The following is a 25691-nucleotide window of genomic DNA, read 5'->3' as shown; positions in this document are numbered from 1 at the left end:
CACCGACGGGAGACCTAGGCGTAACGCTTGTTTTTTTTAAGTTACAGATTCGGATGAAACGGTGGTGGTTTAGGTATTCTATTAGCCAATTGATAAATTATATTATTTTATTATTATTATTTAATTATTTTCATTATTCATCATTTATTTATTTTATTTCTCATCTGGGCAATATCTCAGGCACCTTTTGAGCTCGGAAGCTGATATTTGGACATCACAGTGACCAAGTGATGTGGCTATAAAGGATATTTTTGATTTATTGATCAATTAATTATTTATTGATTAATCAATTTATTCTTTAACTTTTACGATTAATGACTTATTTAATTAATTTTCAAAAAGTTACAGCTTCGAATGAAGCAGTGGTGGTTTAGGTGTGCTATTAGGCAATTGATTTTAAAAATATTTCGTGATTATTGTTTATTGATTTTAATTATGCAATTAATTAATCAATTATTCTTCACCTCTCCCTCCCAATACAGCCTGGTGTTAGCTTAGTGGTTAGGCTGCTGGCTTGGGATCCTAGGATCCTGGGTTAGAATCCCGGTCGTTCGCTGAATTAACGCCAGGGGGGTTGACTCAGCCTGTCATCCTTCCGAGGTCGGCAAATTGAGTACCAGTTCACTGGTAATTCCCCGTGTGTCGCAAGGGGCGACCAACAGGGTTGGCGGCAGGAAGGGCATCCGGCCATAAAACATTGCTTCAAAAAGGGGCCATGGTGCCCAAAAAAGGCCAACCCCTGCTCTGCGGGGAAAAATGGCCTCTAAAGGTGGTTCTTCTTTTTTTTTTCTATAATCATTGGTGTGGTTTCACTATTATTTTCAACACAGGGTAATATATATTTCTGCCGGGGTTCCTCTCGGGGTTCGGAGGTTACCGAGACCAGGAGGTTGTAGAGGACTCCGTAACAGAAATTGGGGGGTCGTCCAATTGACTCCAATTGACAATTGCAAATTGGGTCTTCGTCCGGGATATAAAATTCTCTAAATATCGTCCGGGATAGAATTCCCTAGCATTCCCAAATTTTCAAATTTTGGAAATTTTTCAACATTCCCTAATTCCAAAAAAAAAGAAAAAATAAATTTTTTTTTTTTTTGGGAAATTTCTTGTGTGAAGGTTTAACAGGTGTTAACGGATAGTCACCATGGAGTTTGACGCAGAGAAGTTTGCAGCGACCCCCAGTGAGGCACAGTTCTGAGCGTTACTAAAATCGGAACTCTTGATATTGGGCAAACATTTTAACTTGGAGGTCCGAGCTAAAATGAAGAAAACAGAGATGCAGACAGTGGTGATAGAATCTATGGTGGAACGAGGAACATGGAGAGAGGGAGCCTTGGATTGGTTACCAGAAGAACAAGAAAGTGTGGAGCTCCAAAAAACGGAGATGCAATTGAAGAGCCAGGAAAGGTTAGAAGATAAAAAAAGCAGAGGAAAGGAGAGTGGAAAGAGAACTCCAGGAAAGGTTAAAAGTACAGGAAAGAGAACTCCAGGAAAGGTTAAAAGTACAGAAAGAGAACTCCAAGAAAGGTTAGAAGACAAAAAAGCAGAGGAAAGGAGAGCTGCAAGAGAACTCGAAGCAGAGGAGAGAAAAGCCGAAAGGGAGTTAAAGGCCCGTGAATTGGCGCATCAGCAGGAAATTAAAGTCAAGGAGCTGGAGTTAATGAGAGAACGGGGAGAGGTACCACCCATGCCGACTGGTTCGACAACTAGTCAAAGCACCTGGGATGTTGGCAGACATGTGAGACTGGTTCCACCCTTCAATGAAAAGGAGGTAGCCAAGTTTTTTTTACACTTTGAGAAAGTGGCTCAAATGCTAAAATGGCCGGAGGAGTCCTGGACCATATTAGTACAAAGTGTTCTGGTGGGTAAAGCTCAAGATATTTGTTCGGCTTTACCGAATGAGCAATGTGCAGATTATGAGATAGTGAAGAAAACCATTCTCAAAGCCTATGAATTGGTCCCTGAAGCTTACCGGCAAAAATTCCGGAACGCCAGGAAGAGGGAGAATGAGACCCATGTGGAGTTTGCCAGGATGAAAGAAACCATGTTTGATAGGTGGTGTGATTCAAAAGGGGTTGGGAAAGACTTCGAACTATTACGACAATTGATCCTGGTGGAGGAATTCCAACAGTGTGTCCATGAGGACATTAAAGTACATCTGGAGGAAAGGAAAGTACCAAAGTTGTATGAGGCAGCAACCATGGCAGATGACTATGCCTTAACACACAGGATGGGGTTCCACAAACCTAACTACTCGCCTAGACCTAGCCAGGGGAGCTATGGTACATCAGGGGCAGAGAACGAAAATTCATGGGTGCGGCCTCGAGATGACTATGAGGACCACTCTGATACCACGACTTCTAGGAATCCGAAGACAACAGTTCCAAGGCAGACTTAAACTTCTGGGGGCTCGAGGCAAACCACGAGGTTCTCCTCCGGGCCTACTTGCGCTTTTTGCCAGAAACCTGGACACGATGTCAAACTGTTATGCTCTGGGAAAGGAAAATCAGGAGGAGAGTTCGACTAGTACCACTCCGAATGCAATGGCAAATGTGAGTAATCGCCCTCAAAAGGGTTACCAACCATTTATTTCAGAGGGGTTTGTGTCACTGGATGGAGCCTCGACTAACCGGAGACCTGTTAGGGTATTGAGGGACACCGGAGCACATCAATCTTTAATGCTTCAAGGCATCTTGCCATTGTCAGAGGAGACGGCAACTGGTGATAGTGTTCGTTTACAGGGGATTGGTGGCTGTGTTAGAGCTCCACTTCATGCCATCCATTAGGAGTCCGATGTGGTGTCAGGACCGGTCACCGTAGGTTTACAAGCCACTCTTCCTGTAGAGGGAGTATCTGTTGTTATCGGGAATGATTTGGCCGGTGGTCAAGTTTATGGTAACCCGATGGTTGTTAAAAAGCCCAGTAGGGAAAATAACACCACACCAGTTAGGGATGGCGACAAATTTAGCAAGTTATTTGTAGGTGGACTGAACTTCAAAACAAAGGAAGCTGTTCTGGAGTCTGCCGTCAGCAAATATGGACCGCTTTTGGAAGTGCTGCTGATAAAAGACAGGGAGACACAAAAGTCAAGAGGGTTTGGCTTTGTCACGTTTGAAAACTCAAAGGACGCCAGAGATGCAGAAAAGGATCTGAATAGCAAGGAGTTGGAGGGGCGGACCATAACAGTAGGGAAGGCATTTCATAGTTGTCATGGGGGCTAGAGAAGAGGACAGCGGAGTAGTAGTTTTGGTGGTGGCCGCAATCGATATTATTATGGAGGCTTCCAGAGTTATGGCAGCTCCCGAAGGAAGGATTATCAGAGCAGTGGCCGAGAAGGAGACCGCTATCCATGTGACTACAGTGACAAGGGGTCCAACCGTGATTGTTAGGAAAGTTAGAAAGAGTTGAAGCACTGAATGCTGCGGAGCAGCCGAGCCAAGATTCCTACACGGATGAACCGTGAACGCCACGTTCCTAAAGGCGTCCAGGTAGTGAACTTTCCTACACGGATTAACCGTGAACTCCACGTTCCTAAAGGCGTCCCTGTAGTGAACCTTCCTACACGGACTAACCGTGAACTCCACGTTCCTAAAGGCGTCCATGTAGTGAATACTTCCAGGCCTCCCCACCCAACCACCATGGAAACTGGCTCTCAGCTCGGCCTCTGGGGAAAAGTGTTATAGACTTGCTTGACTTTGGATTTTGATCACAGCCCTTAACCTTCATTCAAAAAAATGAAAAATAAAAATCAGAGGTTGATGAGATGGAGTTTGGCTTTGCAGGAGTGTAACATGGAACATGTAAAGGGCAGGGACAATGTCGTGGTTGACGCTTTGTCCCGAGTGAATTAACTTTGGAAATCTCTGTAAGTTGTTTGAAGTTTTGTTGCTTTATTTTTGGGAGATGTTGATAATTGTTGTTCCCGGGAATTGGTGATTTGGGTTGTGAGTTTATTTTTGTTTGTTTAAAGAGTTTGCATACAAAGAAAGTTTTCGCTGTGTTCAAACTTTCTTTCTTGAGGGGGGGAAGTGTTACGGATTCGTAACTTCCGTTATTGTGGTTTTCACCCACTTGACGTAGTTCTGATGTTAGGTACTATTATTATCTTCAAAAGGTTTATTATTCAGGAACGATTATCTAAAGTTAAAAAGGCTAACTTTAAATGACACAGGAAACCGACCCGGAGGAGATGAAGAGGAAGAAGCGGCGCGAGCAAAGTTGGAGAAGACGCATGACGTCAGCGCTCCGTAACGAGCAAGGTCTACCGACAGCAGCGAGGGAATTCTGAGTTCCTTGAAAGGACATCCGGCGATAGGAAGTATCGCTGGAGGGGGAGAAATCTGCGTAGTCAGATTTGGGCGCTGTGATTCCGACGAATCCTTGCCTCGTCGAATCGGCTCAAGTAAGAGCCGTTGGCCATTTTGAACCCCGTGCTTCGGATACCAACAAAGGTTTTGCCGCGTCATCTTCACACCAACATCCCACCGTCTGTCGGGGAAGTGTGTACGACCGCTTCGTCTCCCATTACGTTGCGGGTTGCTGAGTGAGCGGTGAAGGTGCGCCTCTGGAGGACGCCCTTGTACAGTTTGGCGGGGCAATCTCCAAGGCCAACTGTATGCGCTTCGGATATCGACTGGAGAGCGAGATTCAGGCATAGACCAGATTTCGTTCTATCGATCGCTGGAGTGAATAACATTCGCCTTGGGAAAAGTTATAGAGCCATTGAGGAGTGTCCTTTCACTCGTGGGCCATGCAGTGAGTTAACTGGCTTTATATAAGATATATATAGAGTGCACTCTTAATGGCCATCTGTTATCCTGTTATTCCTGTGTGTGATTTCTAATACAATTTTGTTCATTTATAATCATTGGTGTGGTTTCACTATTGATTTTCAACACAGGGTAATATATCTTTCTGCCGGGGTTCCTCTCGGGGTTCGGAGGTTACCGAGACCAGGAGGTTGTACAGGACTCCGTAACGTGTACGTACGTACGTACACACACACACAGTCACACACACACACACACACACACACACACACGAAATAATCCAAACTCTCGACATTATGAAAGACCTACACTGCATGATCATACATAAAAACTCCACCCACTGACTGACTGTAAAGGATGAAGCTCTGCAAATGAGCATCCCGACCTCCCACCAAACTTGACACGGTGCTTAATTGGCCACAACCGATCTACAGTAGGTTTGAATTGGTGCTATTGTCATGCCACCGCAACAAGATCAAACCCTGGCCATTTTTAAGCACTGTGCATGTGTTCTGCTCTATTCAATTTTTACACTCTGCAAGTGTATTCCTCCTTGCCAATGCAGTATTTTTGTTGAACTCACCAAAAGGTCTTCCCAACACTAACATATTGTCTCTCTCAACATAGCTTGAACATGCTAGCTTAAGCACACCTCTTTTTACACTTGTGATGTGGATACATTTTTTCATTACCACTTACTTATCAAACCAGTAACTGACACAGCTTCATATGAAATTGACGAGATTTCGTTTGCATTCCCTCAACAGGCATAGTCTACAATACTGAAGCATTTCCCCTCCGCCTCTGCCAGGGCCATTCCACCTCTTTAGAAAGCACTGTTGGCATCAATCGCATTACAGTCATCTGCTTCAGTGCATACACCATCTGTTGTCATTAAGTAAACGCCATTACAGAAAAGTTCCCCTGACAATTCATCGCAAGCCAAAAACTTAGCATTATAAACTGAACGAGCAGCTTCAGAAATATATATATATATATATTGTTACAGACGCGGTTTTAGATGTTAGTTTACCGAGCGGTTTGGTATTACCGCGTCCGAACAGTTACTCCCCGATTAGAACCCGATTCCACCCGACGTTGACCAGATCGCACCGCAGATATTCAATCGGGAAACCTCTAAAGCGACCGAAAGAGAAGGAAAAAGAGAAGAAGACAGAGTACGGAGGAAGAACAGATTTATTATACACACACAAGCAAAAAGAAAGAGCGACCAAAATTATTTACAAGCAATGGATGGAAAAAGCAGTCACACAGCGAATCGTTAACTTATTCTATTCAATTTACTTAATCCCAAGACAACGAGTAGGACAGGACGTTCACACTTACACAGGGGATATTGCAGGCAGGTAGGGCTTGAGGTGGATTGCTTGAGAGGGAGGCAAGGTCGGAGGCAGCAGCTCTCAATTCCTCGCGGTTTTGGCGGGAAAACCCTCCGTCGCTTATCCGCTGCTGTAGACGTCACGCGCTGGCTCGGCACACCTGCTCCTCTCCTGGTGGAGCCGTCTCCCTCTTTTCAGCGCGTCTCTCCAAAGCTGGTTCCCTTTCCGAGTACCTCTCCTCTTTGGCTTGGAGCGTTTCGCATCTCACCGCTCCTCTTGGTGGCGCCTCTTCGCTCATCTCCCAGGTCATCTCGTAAAGCAGTCCCTTACAGTCGCTTTTATAACTCGGGGCGGAATCAAGCCGCCGGCTGCGAGGGCACGCCTACCGGTTCGCTCACCGCGGTGCTGATTGGCCATGCGACCCTCTGGCTCACTCCTCCCCTCTATGACGAGGTGGAGACACACCTTTCTTCTCCGAGATTAGCACATGGGCAATGGCGGCTTGCGGGATTGAACACAACTCGCACCCTTTTGAAAGGAACTTTGGAGAGCGGAGATGATTTGGGGAAATTGGAAGGGCCTACGCTTATTTTGTTTGATACAATGCAAAGTCAATCTAGTGGGAAACACATATTTAACCTACATAGAATAAGGAAATAAACTATTTAAAAAGATATATCGTGGCCTGCGTGTAAGTTTCATGGAATTAACTAGGAGGACGGCTGCGACCATTATTTACATTACGAGGATGTTACACATAACAAAACCATACTTTTGTAACGTTCACATTGTAACGTTTTCACAGTCGTTACACTTCTTCCAAAATTGTTACACTTCTCAAAAACCGTTACACTTCTCAAAAAACCGTTACACTTCTCAAAACCGTTACACTGCACCCTCCTTTCTTCAGGCCCGTGCTCGGGCCTACAAAACTTTAACTTAGTGTGACACGTAGGTGTAATTCCCTCTACAATTAACCTGACCCTGAGTGTGACAATTTTAAAACACAAATAAGTATGTCCCCCTATTGCATTGCACCCTGTCTAACAGACTCAAGCCCACAGCTAACCGAATTACGGAATTATTCTCAAACTATACATTTATGGTGGGGAGCATTATTTACAATGACGTGATTTCTTATTAACAACGCAACCCAGGACCTGTGTTTTTTGTTTTTTTTTCTTTTTAGGGAACAAGAAAAAAGAAATTCCTGTTGGGAGGGAGGAGACAGCACGCATTGCATCGATGCACCAGTACCAATACCACCAAAGCACCCAAAAGCACCACAAAGCACCAAAAGCACCACTCGGTGCGCAGTCACCATGGTTCTTAATAAACACAACAAAACAACTGGTGGTGGTCTTCTCTTTCTCTGCTGGGCCGATGTTCTTCCCGTCGTCTTCTGGCTTCATGCGGCCTATTTGGACATAATAAAAAGCACAACTTGTGTTCGTTTTTATTTAGGGCCTCAGGGGCCAACTAAGAGTGGTCCACCTGTTTGGCATTGGTGCCACCTTACCGAGGTCCGCAAGCAAGATTCCCTGGCCACTATGGCCGGTCTCCAACAGAGGTGCCCTGCCCCAGAACCTGGGGTCCATCAAGTGGTACTTGGCCGCAGAACAGCGGTCCATAAAGTGGTACATCAACGCAATGCATGCTGGTTCTGGGAATCTCGGGCGCACAATGGCCACCTCACACACGCTCCCCTCGGCACCCAATGGCGCACAGGTCATGTGGGAGACAAAAGAAAGACAATTGAGCGAGGGGGTAAGGTCACAAGGGTACACGTCAATAAGGCAATGCAAGGCGAAATGCGTACGGAGGGCGAAGTGAGAAAGCTCGTCCCTACCGTACGTCACCCCCCTGTCACCTACACTACCCTTGCCCTAACCCCATATTTACAAAATCTACCCATTTACAAATTCGTCACTACTGTCACGTCTTCCCCATATTTCCTCTATACCAAATTCGTCTCCACAATCCCTCGACTTCAAAATTTGCCATCACCAATTCATCATCAATCCTCATGAGGAGGGAGAGATGGAATTACGCACAATGTCACACCCACGTCATGATGCATCTCACAATCCAAACATTTGCATCAAAAATAATTAAACATGGCATGGTGCGGAGTACCTGTCACCTCAGGTGAGTGGATGCAGATGGTGTGAGGAGATCCTTCTTCCTAACTATCCTCTAAATGACTTTAACACACTTTACACTACCGGGGTCTTTCCCTGCCAATCCATTGGCCAACTTACACTATGGGTTCTAAAAACCAATTCCCATTGACCAAACTGTGGTGCTTCTCAATTTGGGGTCTCACTCCCCCGATTCATCTCCCGGTGCCTTCGCACAATTTCTGGGCTGCGACGTGTAGCTCTCCCAGCAGGTCTACCCACCTGCACACCTCCACCACTGCAGTTGCCACCCGAGCTTACCTAGCTCCTCACCCTAACCTAACTAACTGGGGAAGGCCCTCTCCTGGCTCTGTCACCCCTTGGTGCCCTCTGGCACTGGGCTACCCGGGTCCGTCCTCCGGATCCTCGGGCCCCATCCACAACAACTACTACCGGCTCCCAGAGCCCACCTGCGGCCTCACCTGGCCGACATCCTCACAGTGGTGGAGTGCCCAACCAACTACACACACTAACAGGCTACACGCCCAGCCATTTCCACAACACTAATGCACCCATCCAAAGACCATTCTTTCACCCGCACCACAGATGCCAATATCCAACCACAATTTACCTGTACCCTCTACCTAACACTTACACTACCCACCCCGGGTATCCGTGATGGGGGTCCACTCTTCCCCCATTCACACCTTCGCACCATCCACTCCACTCCACAATTTCCACCATACTCACTCCACGACCATCCATTCCAATACTCCATTTATTCCACACTACCATTCTCCATACCTGCTGTTGCACACCTGTGCCCTCACACCTGGTGCCACCTGCACCCTCCTTTCTTCCTGGACCATTTGGTCATCACAATACACATCATCATCACTCACTCATACACTGCTCCATACACCTGTTCAGTTGCACACCTGTGCAATCACACCTGTTCAATCACCAAACACACGGCATCATCTCAGCTAACTACTCCCCTCTGAAACTTGCGCTTCCCAGTCGTCCCTTTAAACTATTGCGCTCCCACGTCATTATCATCCACACTAAACTACCTGCGTCCCCACTACAGGTATCAGTCACTAACTAAACTTAACGTTACCTAATGTCATCTTTGCTAGATCCCTATCAATATAACCAAACCCTCCCTGGCTCGGTTGTCATAGCCACCCCATAAACTATTGTGCATTTGCCCCCATCTGTGAGGGATGGTGGATTTGCCATCCCATCACATGGGGCATCTCTTACTATAAATTTTGCTTACCAAATTCCAACAAATCAAAAACTTGCCATTTACTGCGAATCACCGTACCATCATCAAATTTTGCTTTTTTCTAATTTTGGGGCCAAAACACTATCCTCATCACCCGTCTACTTATTACATCCTCTCGGTGCGCCAATTCCCTTCTAAAGCTCGGCTTCGTACAGCCGAGCCATGAACGCGGGTTCTTTGGTGCCGGCGGCTGGATGCGTCCGGCACTCGGTGCAGGGACGGGGGCTTACCCGGGCCGAGATCCCACACACCACCTCGGCGTGGAGCCATCCAATGTCCCGATCTCGACCTGCCGGCACGTCTCAATAGAAAGTGGTCGCCATGGCGACCCTTCCTATCGGGCTGCCCGCTCCGCCTAGTGGAGCCCGGACGCGGCCGTTCCAAGCGAGGCACAGCGTGGATCGCGTACGGCGGTCCTTTCGAACCCGCCGCGGCTCGGATCCCCGCTGGTTCTCGCGGCACGCGAAGCCCGGCACGCACCGAGGGCCCGATTCGGCTATAAGTCGTTCTAACCTCTAACCCGGTTACCGTCGATGCTTCACCTGCACGCTTACATGCATACGCTACCCCTTTCTTGCTCATACATGCAGCCGTTTCCATGCTCCTCGTCGTACCTCTTCTTACACACCTCGGTACACTCATTCCGCTCACCGACTTGGTCACACATCTGACCACCGAACACCTTGGCACACATTCGTCGCTCGCACACCTCACCAACACACCTCTTTGCGCCCCCTCCTCTGTCACCTCCTCTGTGACAACCACAGGTGTGCTCTCACCCGCACACCCAACCACGTGCCTCACGACCAATTCCAGCGTGCATTCCCACTCACGCTCTACCATTCCAGGTGTGCATCCTTCCATTCCAGGTGTACATCCTCGCTCACCTGTCACAACCAACTCACGCTCCGTGTCACTCTCACTACCATTCTTGACAACGCACTCACCCTTACTCTCGACAGCGCACTCTTTCCTCATGCACCTGTCCGTTACACACCTTTCTCGCGCATCCTCTCGCACACACTCTTTCATTACATCCTCTGTAACACTTACCACACCGCGCTTCCGTGTACCCCCTCGCACACGCGCTTCGACCAACTCACTCTTGACGGCACACTCACTCCTCGGCGTGCACTTTTTCCTCACACACCCCATGGTCGGACATTCTCGCACACCTCTTTTTTCGCACACCAGACCTGTCGCACACTTCACCAACGGCCTCTCACGAACACCCGGATCCAAACCAATCCCCAAGCCGACTGAAGCTTTCCTCACATCATGTACATTTCCACTCACCTCCGTACCTCGTCTCCACACCTCCTTTGCCACCTGCAAACTCTTTATTTGGTTAGTGAGCATCATGAGTTGAGCACCGACCTTGCACATATTCCATCACCTCCTCCTGGATTTCTCTTTTAGTTTCTGTCCGTCCCTTCTTAATTTCACTCACCTCTTCTTCCACTTCCTCTAATTTTTGTTTAACCTCTTTTATTTCTCGGTGCGTCTCCTCAAGTTCGTCCTCTAAGGCTACCGTGACCGTCTCTATGTGCATCCTCACCTGCCGGTCCTTTGTCTCCATTATCTCTGTCACCTCGTCCACCCTCATTGTCAGTTCCTCACGTACCATCTGACATTGCCTCTGTGTCGCTATTAATTCGTTTTTAATGTCCTTTTGTGTCGCCTTTAACCCTCCTAGTACCGCAGTGTTCTTTTGAACCTGCTCCACTAGTTATTTTTGTCCCTCCGTCAGCTGTTCCACCTCCTTCGTCAGATCTTCTATTCCGCCCTGTAACTTTGCCGTATTATTTCTCACCTCTTTCTCCATACACTTCTCACCTCGCTTTACCTCCTCGCGTAGCCCCGAAACCTCCTCACTTACCCCTCGTCGTATCTCCTCCATCTCTTTTGTAGATGCCACCCTCATCTGTCCCAATTCATCCCTCTGAGCATCCAATTTGGTTTCTACCCCGATTTTTACCTCCTCTATCTGCTCTCCCATTTGTTTAATTCCTCGGGCGGATTGCTCCCCTATCTACCGCAATTTGCCTTCCATCCTATTTTCTAACCCCATTAACCCATTTTTTACCTCTTTTATCCCGTTGTCTAACCCCTCGATTTGATTTCCTAGTCGCTCCCCCATTCTGTTTTCCATTTTCTCCATTTCCCTGGCTCTTTTTTCGTTGTCGCACTTCGACTGTGCCATGTATTCGCTAAACTGTGCCATGAACTGCTGCATGTCAAACGGCTGCATGTTAAAGCCCGCTGATACAGCGGGCTCGGCTACCGCGCGCTCGTGCGAGGCGCATTTTTGCGCGCCTGAAACCTCGTGCGCGAGAGCGCCATTTTGTGCGTCTGATACACCCTCAACCACCTCATTGCTCTCCTCCTCCCTTTCTTCCCCTAAGTCCTGGGTTACCCCTAACCCGTCTATCTCCCCCACCGACATCCGATCGCCTTGATTGTCCATGGCGCGATCTCAAAATTCGGGTTTTATAAAACAAAATAAATTTCGGCAGCTTGTAATTTTGAGCGCGTTAAGCGCGCTTCGGGTCCGATCTCACTCCTCGACACCAATTGTTGCTCTAATAGTACAATTGGTGTTCCAAAATTTGGGCCTAACAAATTTAATCCCAGGTCCGAATCCAACTCCTGACAACCAATTGTTACAGACGCGGTTTTAGATGTTAGTTTACCGAGCGGTTTGGTATTACCGCGTCCGAACAGTTACTCCCCGATTAGAACCCGATTCCACCCGACGTTGACCAGATCGCACCGCAGATATTCAATCGGGAAACCTCTAAAGCGACCGAAAGAGAAGGAAAAAGAGAAGAAGACAGAGTACGGAGGAAGAACAGATTTATTATACACACACAAGCAAAAAGAAAGAGCGACCAAAATTATTTACAAGCAATGGATGGAAAAAGCAGTCACACAGCGAATCGTTAACTTATTCTATTCAATTTACTTAATCCCAAGACAACGAGTAGGACAGGACGTTCACACTTACACAGGGGATATTGCAGGCAGGTAGGGCTTGAGGTGGATTGCTTGAGAGGGAGGCAAGGTCGGAGGCAGCAGCTCTCAATTCCTCGCGGTTTTGGCGGGAAAACCCTCCGTCGCGAATCCGCTGCTGTAGACGTCACGCGCTGGCTCGGCACACCTGCTCCTCTCCTGGTGGAGCCGTCTCCCTCTTTTCAGCGCGTCTCTCCAAAGCTGGTTCCCTTTCCGAGTACCTCTCCTCTTTGGCTTGGAGCGTTTCGCATCTCACCGCTCCTCTTGGTGGCGCCTCTTCGCTCATCTCCCAGGTCATCTCGTAAAGCAGTCCCTTACAGTCGCTTTTATAACTCGGGGCGGAATCAAGCCACCGGCTGCGAGGGCACGCCTACCGGTTCGCTCACCGCGGTGCTGATTGGCCATGCGACCCTCTGGCTCACTCCTCCCCTCTATGACGAGGTGGAGACACGCCTTTCTTCTCCGAGATTAGCACATGGGCAATGGCGGCTTGCGGGATTGAACACAACTCGCACCCTTTTGAAAGGAACTTTGGAGAGCGGAGATGATTTGGGGAAATTGGAAGGGCCTACGCTTATTTTGTTTGATACAATGCAAAGTCAATCTAGTGGGAAACACATATTTAACCTACATAGAATAAGGAAATAAACTATTTAAAAAGATATATCGTGGCCTGCGTGTAAGTTTCATGGAATTAACTAGGAGGACGGCTGCGACCATTATTTACATTACGAGGATGTTACACATAACAAAACCATACTTTTGTAACGTTCACATTGTAACGTTTTCACAGTCGTTACACTTCTTCCAAAATTGTTACACTTCTCAAAAACCGTTACACTTCTCAAAAAACCGTTACACTTCTCAAAACCGTTACAATATATATACAGTCACGTGAAAAAGTAAGTACACCCCATGTAAAGTTTTGACTTTTTCAACATATTTCAACATACAGCTATTTGATCTTCATTTCAACAATATTGATAGATAAAGGTGATATAATATAACAAATATCATGAAACATTTACATTTTGTAGTCCATTGTATAATTTAAATAAACATAAATGCAAATTTTGCATGTGGAAAAAGTAAGTACACCCTTGGCTCTAATAGGTGGTATTGCCCCCTTTGGCAGAAACAACCTCAAGAAGGCGTTTCTTGTAACTGTCTACCAGTCTCTGACATCAACAACAACAACAACAACATGCATTTTAATGCCATTTTCCCTGCAAGAGTGGGGGTTAGCCTTGCGGTCCCCATGACAATCTTCTCAAAATTTCGCCCTATTTTCTGCATCTCTCCTTGTTAACCCCCTTGCCATCATAAGTTCTTCCACCGTCTTTCGCCAAGTCTTTCTTGGTCTTCCCCGTCCTCCACTTCCTTCTACATTCATTTCCATCACTCTTCTCAACCAGTCACTTTCATCCTTCCTCAACACATGACCAAACCATCTCAACCTGTTCCTCTTCACAGCATCAATCACAGGCTCTATTCCCATAATCTTTCGCAATTCATAATTTGTCTTCCTCTCTCTCAGCGACACTCCGCACATCCACCGAACCATTCGCATTTCCACCCTTTCCAGCCATCGCTGCTGCTCGACATTCATGACCCATGTCTCGCTCCCATAAATCATAACACTTCTCACACATGCAGCATACACCTTTCCCTTCAGCTTCAACGACACTCCCCTCCTCATCAGCACGCCACTCAGTTCCCGAAACTTCTTCCATGCACATCTCACTCTAGCAACCGTTGCCGAGTCTGATCCACCTTCTCCATTCAGCATGTCTCCGAGATAGCAAAATGTTTTCACACCTTCCATCTTCACGCCATCTCCAAGATCCAACTCAACATTTCCTCCATCTGCAGTTCCCTCTGTGCACACCTTACATTTGAATGTAGCTGCCACACTGGTTGATGACCCTCTCAGACCACTACATTTTTGATGAACCCACTCAGCGCACATTGTACATTGAATGGAGTTCACTCCGACACCATTCCTGCACACAGCACATGGCCACTTCCCAGTTCTTTCCACCTCACCACATGCTTTACCACTTGCCATCACCTTCGTCTTTCCTATATTCACCTTCAGACCTTTTGTCTCCATACTTTCCTTCCACTTGTTCATCTTTTCCTTCAGTCCATCGATACTTTCCGCAATCAACACCAGGTCATCTGCATACAACAACTCCCACGGTAAACCCTCCTTTACGGTCTGAGCCAGCACCTCCATCACAGCTACAAACAGTAGTGGACTTAGTACCGACCCCTGATGCACTCCCACCTTCACGTCAAACTCACCACTGTTACCGTCCTTCGTCCTTACAGCTGTGCGCGCTCTTTTGTACATTGCCATCACAACTCTGATCAACCATTCCTCCACTTCTAACTTCCTCAATGCCCATGTCAATACTTCGCGTGGAACCCTATCGAATGATTTCTCCAGATCAACAACAACATGCATTTTAAGGCCATTTTCCCTGCTAGAGCGGGGATTAGCCTTGCAGTCCCCATGACAATCTTCTCCATTTTGCCCTATTTTCTGCATCTCTCCTTGTTAACCCCCTTGCCCGCATTTCTTCTTCCACCATCTTTAGCCAAGTCTTTCTCGGTCTTCCCCGTCCTCTACTTCCTTCTACATTAACTTCCATCACTCTTCTCAACCAGTCACTTTCATCCTTCCTCAACACATGACCAAACCATCTCAACCTGTTCCTCTTCACAGCATCAATCACAGGCAATATTCCCATCATCTTTCGCAATTCATCATTTGTCTTCCTCTCTATCAACGATACTCCGCACATCCATCGAACCATTCGCATTTCCACCCTTTCCAGCCTTCATTGCTGCTCTACGTTCATTACCCATGTCTCGCTCCCATAAATCATAACACTTCTCACACATACAGCATACACCTTTCCCTTCAGCTTCAGCGACACTCTCCTCCTCATCAGCACGCCACTCAGTTCCCGAAACGTCTTCCATGCACATCTCACTCGAGCAACCGTTGCCGAGTCTGATCCACCTTCTCCATTCAGCATGTCTACGAGGTAGCAAAATGTTTTCACACCTTCCAGCTTCACGCCGTCTCCAAGATCCAACTCAACATTTCCTCCATCTGCAGCTCCCTCTGTGCACACCTTACATTTGAATGTAGCTGCCACACTGGTAAATGACCCTCTCAGACCACTACATTTTTGATGAACCCACTCAGCGCACATTGTACATTGAATGGAGTTCACTCCGACACCCTTCCTGCACACAGCACACGGCCACTTCCCAGTTCTTTCCACCTCACCACATGCTTTACCACTTGCCATCACCTTCGTCTTTCCGATATTCACCTTCAGACCTTTTGTCTCCATACATTCCCTCCACTTGTTCATCTTTTCCTTCAGTCCATCCATACTTTCCGCAATCAACACCAGATCATCTGCATACAACAACTCCCATTGTAAACCCTCCTTTCCGTTCTGAGCCAGCACCTCCATCACAGCTACAAATAGTAGTGGACTTAGTACCGACCCCTGATGCACTCCCACCTTCACCTCAAACTCACCACTGTTCCCGTCCTTCGTCCTTACAGCTGTGCGCGCTCTTTTGTACGTTGCCATCACTACTCTGATCAACCATTCCTCCACTCCTCCACTCCTAACTTCCTCAATGCCCATGTCAATACTTTGCGTGGAACCCTATCGAATGCTTTCTCCAGATTAACAAACCCAAAAAACAACTTCTTCCTCTTATCCATGTACTTCTCCTGCAACTCTAGTCGTCGTCAACGTGTGGCCCTGAATGGGTTTCTCTCATCTCCTCTTCCTGTTCAGGCTGGAGTTCCCCAAGGCAGTGTTCTGGGCCCCGTGCTTTTTCTGGTCTTCATCAATGATCTCTCTGACTCTCTCGAAAATCCTCTCTATCTCTTTGCTGATGACTCCACTCTCTGCCGCTCCATTCCTCTTCCCTCAGATCGGCAGTCTGCTGCCTCCTCACTCTCTGAAGACCTGGACAAAATCACAGACTGGTCAAACAAGTGGAACATGTCTTTCAATCCTGACAAATCTCACACTCTTACTATGTCTCTCCGAAAAGATCGACTGGACAACCCTCCCATCTACTTTCTCAACAATCCTCTCCAAGAAGTTCTGTCGCTCAAGATTTTGGGTCTCACTATCTGCCATGATCTTTCTTGGGAAAACCACATTTCCAAGCTGGCCTCCAAAGCCAGTCGCCGACTGGGCATCCTCCGTCGTGCGAAGTCCTTCCTCGGCACACCTGAGCTCCTCACCACATACAAGGCTTTCATCCGCAGCTCAATGGAATACTGTTCTCCCCTATGGGCCGGTGCTCCTGCCTCACACCTAGCTCGGCTTCACGCTGTTGAAACCAAAGCTTTCAGAATTATTGGAATCTCCCGCGATGAAGCTATCTCTGAGGGCCTTTCACTCACTCACCGCAGGCAGGTAGGTGGTCTTTCTGTCTTCTACCGACTCCTCTCCGGCCTTGCACCCCCAGCTCTCTCTGTGCTCTGTCCCCCAAATATTCCTACAGGTCGCACAAGATCTGCCAGCAACCCTCTGATGGTTAAACTGCCGAAATCTCGGCTCTCTGCTCACCTTCACTCTTTCATTCCTCTTTTCTCCCGCCTCTGGAACAAACTCCCTCACTCCCTTCAATCCCACTCCTCCCTCCAGGTCTTTAAAACAGCTGTTCACCACCATCTCTTATCTTCCCCCATCCAAAACCTTGATCTTTTCTACCCCCGCTAATTCACCCCAGATCCACCTTGTTTGAAATTCCAACTTCTTTCCTGGAAGTCCTGGCAGTGTCCATATGTTTTATACCTCTCCCACCGCCCCCTTCCCACGCCCCCCCCCCCCCCCCCCCCCCCCAAAGCCCTCGCCCTCTCTCAGATCTCTCGATGTCTCCATGTCTCTCGGTCCCTGCTCTCAAATGTTGTGTTTGTGTCCTTCCCCCTCTCTCCCCATCTTGTCTACCGCTCCCTATGTTATATGTTTTTTGTGTCGGTTTGTCTTTCTGTGTGATTAATGTTCGCTCTTTCACGAGCCTCGACCTTGTATACAAAAAAAAAAAAAAAAAAAAAAAAAAAAAAACTGCCTCACAATGAAAAGCGCATCTGTCGTTCCTCTTCCTGGCATAAATCCAAACTGCATTTCGTCGATCTTCACTTTCTTCCTCATCATCCTCTCCAACACCCTTTCCAATACCTTCATTCCATGCTCCAATAACGTTATCGCTCGGTACGAGCCACACTCCAGAGGGTCACCTTTCCCCTTGTATAGAGGGACGAGGGTACTCAGTTCCCAATCCACTGGAATGCGGCCTTCTTTCACCACCAGATTACAGATCTCTGTCATTCTCTTCACACCCCAACTTCCTGCTGCCTTCAACATATCTCCCACAACTCCCGTCGGCCCTCCCGCTTTTCCACTCTTCATTGCTTTTATCGCTTCTTCAACTTCCTTCTCAGTTATCTTCTCTGCCGGTCCTAAAACTGGGTTACTCTCTATGTTGCCATCCCATTCATTTTCTGTATTCAACAGCATTTCCATATATCTTTTCCATCTTCCTTTAATTCCATCTGGGTCGACAATGATTTGTCCCACTTCATCCTTCAAGCAACTCACCCCCATCACATCACACCTCTCTTTCGCTATGTGCTTTGCAATCCTGAATACTGCTTTCTGACCCTCTTCCGAATCCAAGCGTTCTCCGAACATTTTCCTACATGCCTCCTGCGCCTTTGCTATCTCTTTCTTTGCAGCCTTCTTGGCTGCCTTATAACTTTCATGCTCTGCTGTTTCTGCTCCCGTACCCTTCGCCTTCTGCCACTCCGTGAACTTCTTCCTCTTCTCGTCAATCCTCTTTCCAACTTCATCATCCCACCACCATGTTTCCGAGTGCCTCGGTGGTCCTTTTGTCCATCCACATACCTCACCAACGGCTCCCAACAGACTAGCTTTCATTGACATCCAACCACATTCAAGCTCAACCACATCATCCTCTACCCTACTCAGCCTCTCTTTTAATGCCTCCCTTACTGTCACCTCTTTCAACCTCCACACCTTCAATCTCGGTTGGTACTTCACCCACCGAGCTCTCCTCGCACCTTTCACCCTTATGCCGCAGACAACCAAGTGGTGCTGTGAAACAGCCTCCTCCCCCGGGATCACCTTTGTGTCCCGGAGGTGCCCCCTATCTCGCCTACGCACCATCAGGTAGTCAACGGTTGTCGTCGACCCACCTGACGTGTATGTAACAAGCTTATTATCCTCTTTCTGGAACTGAGTATTACAAATCAACAAATCAGGTCCATCAGCAAACTCCAAAATCCTTTCACCTTCTCCATTTCTCACACCATATCCGTAACCCCCATGAACTCCCTCAAAACCATCCATACTCCTTCCCACATGTCCATTCAGGTCTCCTCCCACCACAACAACATCCTCATCTTTCACGTTTTCCATCAGCTTCTCTATCGCACACCAGAACTTGTCCTTCTCTTCATCGCTTCGGCCAACCTGCTGAGCATATCCCGAGATGACGTTCACCAAGAGCTTTCCAATCATCATTTTCACCATCATCAACCTATCACTCACTTTAGTCACACTCACCACACTGTCTACAAACTCCTCAGAAAACAGGACACCAACACCATTCACACCCTCCGGGCACCCTTGCCACACAAACTTGTATTTCTGTCCCTGCCTACCCTTCACCATTCTCACACCACTTCCTTTCCATCTCGTCTCTTGCACACAACATATGTCCACTCTTCTTCTGACCAATACTTCCACCACTTCTCCTGATCTCCCTGTCATTGTCCCTACATTCCATGTCCCAAACCTCAGAAACCGATCTCCACTTCGGGCTGCACCCTGCCCATATGTACTTGTAATTGTCATGGTTCTCTTTTTGAGGCAATGTTTTTATGGCCGGATGCCCTTCCTGACGCCAACCCTCTTAGTCGTCTCTTACGACACGCAGGGATACCGTGTACCTATTCTGACCAGGGTACACACTGGGAAACGTTTAAAACATGGAAATTCTGGGGGGGGGGGGGGGGGGCAGCATCAGCATCACGGCTGCGGTTTAAACATATTCCAGCAATATCCAAACAGAACCATGAAAACCATGAAAAACAATCTGGGAAAAGTCTCCAAGCGAGAACGTGGATTTGAGAAAGAAGGAGCAGGGGCGGAAGAAAAACGAGATACAGGGGGCGGGGCACAAGCCGAGACGAGGAGAAGAGCGAACAAGCACGTGTCCGGGAGGAGAGAAAGAATCAACATAGAATTCTTTGTCTAGGGAGGTGAGGTGAGGGGGAGAAAACAAAATAAAAGAAACAAGCAATACAGCGAAGGAAATAACCCAAACCGAAAAAAACACCGACAGGGGGAGGGAAGCCCCAAGTCACCAGGCCGCGCACGAGGTACGACCCAGAAAACGATTAATTACACACAAGTTTGCACGAACCACAAACCAACACCAACTAGAAACACACAATAACATGTACACAGCAAAATAACCAGTGGAAATTTGACAAAGACAAGAATGGAAAAACACTCAAACTTCGATGCCGTGGAGAGCTCGAAGCACGCCTCACTCGCCCGAGGAACCGGAAGTTCTGGTCTTCTTCCGGTCTTTCACGCCTCCAGATCAACAAACCCAAGAAACAACTTCTTCCTCTTCTCCATGTACTTCTCCTGCAACTGCCTCACAATAAAGAGCGCGTCTGTCGTTCCTCTTCCTGGCATAAATCCAAACTGCATTTTGTCAATCTTCACTTTCTTCCTTATCCTCCTCTCCAACACCCTTTCCAATACCTTCATTCCATGCTCCAATAAATTTATCGCTCGGTGTGAGCCACACTCCAGAGGGTCACCTTTCCCCTTGTATAGAGGGACAAGGGTACTCAGTTCCCAATCCACTGGAATGCGGCCTTCTTTCACCACCAGATTACAGATCTCTGTCATTCTCTTCACACCCCAACTGCCTGCTGCCTTCAACATATCTCCCACAACTCCCGTCGGCCCTCCCGCTTTTCTACTCTTCATTGCTTTTATCGCTTCCTCAACTTCCTTCTCAGTTATCTTCTCTGCCGGTCCTAAAACTGGGTTACTCTCTATGTTGCCATCCCATTCATTCTCTGTATTCAACAGCATTTCCATATATCTTTTCCATCTTCCTTTAATTCCATCTGGGTCCACAACGATTTGTCCCACTTCATCCTTCAAGCAACTCACCCCCATCACATCACACCTCTCTTTCGCTATCTGCTTTGCAATCCTGAATACCGCTCTCTGACCCTCTTCCGAATCCAAGCGTTCTCCGAACATTTTCCTACATGTCTACTGTGCCTTTGCTACCTCTTTCTTTGCAGCCTTCTTGGCTGCCTTATAACTTTCATGCTCTGCTTTTTCTGCTCCCGTACCCTTCGCCTTCTGCCACTCCTTGAACTTCTTCCTCTTCTCGTCAATCCTCTTTCCAACTTCATCATCCCACCACCATGTTTCTGAGTGCCTCGGTGGTCCTTTTGTCCATCCACATACCTCACCAACGGCTCCCAACAGACTATCTTTCATTGACATCCAACCACTTTCAAGCTCAACCACATCATCCTCGAACCGACTCAGCCTCTCTTTTAATGCCTCCCTTACTGTCACCTCTTTCAACCTCCACACCTTTATTCTCGGTTGGTACTTCACCCGCCGAGCTCTCCTCGCACCTTTCACCCTCATATCGCAGACAACCAAGTGGTGCTGTGAAACAGCCTCCTCCCCCGGGATCACCTTTGTGTCCCGGAGGTGCCCCCTATCTCGCCTACGCACCATCAGGTAGTCAACAGTTGTCGCCGACCCACCTGACGTGTATGTAACAAGCTTATTATCCCCTTTCTGGAACTGAGTATTACAAATCAACAAATCAGCTCCATCAGCAAACTCCAAAATCCTTTCACCTTCTCCATTTCTCACACCATATCCGTAACTCCCATGAACTCCCTCAAAACCGTCCATACTCCTTCCCACATGTCCATTTAGGTCTCCTCCTACCACAACAACTTCCTCATCTTTCACGTTTTCCATCAGCTTCTCTATCGCACACCAGAACTTGTCCTTCCCTTCATCGCTCCGACCAACCTGCGGAGCATATCCCGAGATGATGTTCACCAAGAGCTTTCCAATCATCATTTTCACCATCATCAACCTATTCACTCACTTTAGTCACACTCACCACACTGTCTACAAACTCCTCAGAAAACAGGACACCAACACCATTCATGCCCTCTGGGCACCCTTGCCACACAAACTTGTATTTCTGTCCCTGCCTACCCTTCACCATTCTCACACCACTTCCCTTCCATCTCGTCTCTTGCACACAACATATGTCCACTCTTCTTCTGACCAATACTTCTACCACTCTCCTGATCTCCCTGTCATTGTCCCTACATTCCATGTCCCAAACCTCAGAAACCGATCTCCACTTCAGGCTGTACCCTGCCCATATGTAGTTGTAATTGTCATGGTTCTCTTTTTGAGGCAATGTTTTTATGGCCGGATGCCCTTCCTGACGCCAACCCTCTTAGTCGCCTCTTACGACACGCAGGGATACGGTGTACCTATTCTAACCAGGGTACACACCGAGTACAGGGTACACACTGTCTCTGACATCGACTGGGAGAAATGTTTGCCCACTCCTCCACGCAGAATTCTTTCAGCTGTGCAATGTTTGAGGGGCTTCTTGCATGCACAACTATTTCCAAAGCCCCCCCTCCCCACTACACCCACCCCCCCTCCCCACTACACCCCCATCCCCCCCACGCCACAACATCTCGGTGGCATTTCGGTCTGGGCTTTGACTTGGCCATTCGAGAACCCTCCATTTCTTCCTTTTCAGCCATTCCTTGGTGGATTTACTGGTATGTTTAGGGTCATTCTCATGTTGCAAGGTCCACCTTTGGTTGAGCTTCAACTTCCTGACAGATGGCCTCACATTATCCTCAAGCACCCTCTGGTACAATGAAGAATTCATAGTGGATTCTATGATGGTGAGCTGCCCAGGCCCTGATGCAGCAAAGCTGCCCCAAACCATAATATTTCCACCACCATGCTTTACAGTTGGTATCAGGTTCTTGTGGTCAAATGCTGTGTTGGGTTTTCACCAAACATGTCTTCTGGTACTGTGGCCAAATAGCTCTACCTTTGACTCATCTGTCCAGAGCACATTGTTCCAGAAGTGCTGGTCTTTCCCGAGGTGTTCATTGGCAATCTTTAGTCTTGCCCTGATGTTATTTCTGGACAGCAAAGGTTTCCTCCTGGCACACCTCCCATGTAGATCAAATTTGTGCAGCCTCTTTCTAATGGTAGACTCGTGCACTTTGACGTCAACAGTGGCAAGAGCTACCTGTCGGTCCCGTGATGACATTCTGGGGTTCTTCGAGACTTCTTTCAGCATCTTGCAGTCTGCTCTCGGGCTGAACTTGCTGGGGCGGCCTGACCTGAACAAGTTGGCAGTTGTTTGGAATCTTCTCCACTTGTAAATGATCTTCCGGACAGTCGAATGGTTGATTTCAAATTGTTTGGAGATCTTTTTAAATCCCTTCCCAGACTAGTAGGCATCTATAACCTTCTTTCTGAAGGCCTCAGAGAGTTCTTTTGATCTCGGCATTGTGACGCCGCACACTTCAACAACCAAGAGCAAACTAAACGAAATGTCTGAGGTTTAAATAAGACAGGTTCCTCCAAGATCTTCTCCAATGATGTTCTTCTCATTTGCACCTGAGCTGGTGCACCTGATTCTAATTATAGGTATTTGAAGTCGTGATAAATGTAGGGGTGTACTTACTTGTTCCACATGCGAAATTTGCATTTATGTTTATTTAAATTATTCAATGGACTACAAAATGTAATTGTTTCATGATATTTGTTATATTATATCACCTTTATCTATCAATAGTGTTGAAATGAAGATGAAATAGTTGTATGTTGAAATATGTTGAAAATGTCAAAACTTTACATGGGGTGTACTTTCTTTTTCACGTGACTGTATATATAATTATCAAAGGCAGGTAGTACCCAGCTGTGAGGCTATTTGTTCGGTTCAAATTACCTTAGGCCTGCTCTCAAGTAGCAAGGGAACGTTTATGTTTTTCCGTTGCAAAAGAGCTCTTAACGGTGGTCATTACGTGTGCTCTTAACTAGAGCTGCCAACATGGCCGAAAAATCACAATCAGCAGCAAGTTTATAATAAATCATTAATTGTGTTCATTTCGCTCTTTCACTTTTTATTTCCTTTGTTTGTGGCATGCGTTTCAAAAGAGGTTCTTACTACATCATTCCTGCCAATTTGTGCTGCATTTTCGAGTGTATTCCACCACAAAATCTGTGATGTGGCCATGTTAAAGGTTAATCTTGTTTAACATGTCAAAATGGTGATCGTGCGTGCAGTCTATTTTAGCCACATAATGGAGGCATTGAGTGATCAGATAACTGACTGGTTGCACAACTTGTCAAGGGAGATGGACAGTATGTGAATGGCCATTGTTGATTACAACGTCCTTAACATTGGAGAATTAGGGAGTGGCATGGAGGGGGAGATATCTAATCTTTTATGCACCAGATAAAAGTCTCACGTGCCCGATAAATCAGACGGCCAGAAAATAAATTGGTCACACACAGCAGGTCAGGAGAAAATCAGTTGGTTGCAGCCAGTGGCTGGATAGGAATAAGGAACAGAGAGAGAAAAAGAATGCAGCTCAGCCAATGAGTTGATGCCGCGTTTTATGTTGCAGTTGTGCAAAAGAAGAAAAAAGAAAATAATGTGAAATACAACACACTTGATATGAGAGCAGAGGCTAAAAACTGCCGTTTAACGAACAAGAGGGTGCTGCATCATCGGAGAGCATGCAGTGTGAACTTCTGCTGTATTACAAATGAGCCGAGTTCACCGTTTTACTGCAGGTGCAAGTGCAATACAAGGTCGCTGTGCAAGGTTTTAACCAAATTAATTGGATACACCTTTCATAGGGCAATGGCAATGAGCGGCCTACTTTTAGCGAGTGTGGGATCTAGGTCTACAGTTGAGTGCAGAGGTGAGCTTAACATCAAGCAGAGGTATGACACGGTGAAAGTTAAAATGATTGCAGTTACAGGACGGTAATGAGTAATGAGTTCATATCTCCAGTGTGTTCACATTTTTAAATCTACACATCCCCATCTTTAGACCCTTTTCCAATCCACTTCCCACGTACGAATACGTGATAACAGTTTAAAATGTGGTGCCATGGAAATGCCAAATGATGTGAGTTAAGCGAGTTTGTGAAAAAACATTCGAGTACACAAATGCTCGCCTTTTATGTTGTTAACAATATGGTATAAACACCACAATGTGCTCCACAATCCTCCTGATCTTCTTCTTCCGCTATTATACTTCTTTGTCTCTGTCTTATTGATCATGACTCTTCTCCTCTTGACTCTTCTCCTTTTCCTAATCCATTCTCCCACATTTGGTGATGCATAGTTCTGGAATTCGAGTTTTTGTTACAATATTTCACTTTGGGTGACTCCTCTAATAAGCCCATTGAGTTGTCACTACAACTTAAGGCAACTGCTGGTGCAGCACTGTAAGCACTCATGAATGCTCGTCTCTCGTGTAGTCACCTGATGGGTTTATTCAAGGACAACCAATACAGAGAGTACCACCTTTAGAGGCCATTTTTGGCCTCTAAAGGTGGTACTCTCTGTATTGGTTGTCTGTATTGGTATTTCTGTATTGGTATTTGGTTTCTCTGATTGGTATTTGGTTGTCCTCCTGGACAACCAATACAGAGTACCTGTTCTTCAATTCCACTAAACGATTAAAGTATACCTGACTAGAACAGTGGCCCTTTATTTACTGACATCTTGTGAGCACAATCATAATGACCAAAGGGATGTTTCCGATGACATTACCTGAAGGACAAATTTTTGGTCAATGTATTTCTTCCCAATGTTAGGCAGGAAGTCAGGTGACTCGAGGAAGCGAAGGAAGAGCTCATATACAAGCTGGAAAGAAACAAACCACACATCATTTTGTCATTTTAAAGGAATATTCACAGATATTTTCAGAGAAACCAAAATTGTAGAACAAGACATTA

The 25691-nt window shown here is 46.9% G+C and overlaps 1 protein-coding gene across 4 annotated transcripts in view; it reads right to left on the bottom strand.

Moving 5' to 3' along the window:
- LOC137417543 (serine/threonine-protein phosphatase 2A 56 kDa regulatory subunit gamma isoform) overlaps positions 1-25691 on the bottom strand; it is a 212221-nt gene that overhangs the window by 75523 nt on the left and 111007 nt on the right. For all 4 annotated transcript variants that reach the window (XM_078787095.1, XM_078787097.1, XM_078787094.1 and 1 more), the window contains one exon: positions 25507-25599. In XM_078787095.1, the coding sequence (XP_078643221.1) occupies positions 25507-25599 (93 nt within the window). The remainder of the gene's footprint in view (positions 1-25506; positions 25600-25691) is intronic.

Source organism: Myxine glutinosa, chromosome 11 (genome assembly GCF_964187855.1).
Source record: "Myxine glutinosa chromosome 11, kmMyxGlut1.1, whole genome shotgun sequence".
In the NCBI taxonomy this organism is placed as follows: domain Eukaryota; kingdom Metazoa; phylum Chordata; class Myxini; order Myxiniformes; family Myxinidae; genus Myxine; species Myxine glutinosa.
Note: the sequence above shows the minus strand (reverse complement) of the source record. Positions and strands in the feature narration are given on the sequence as shown.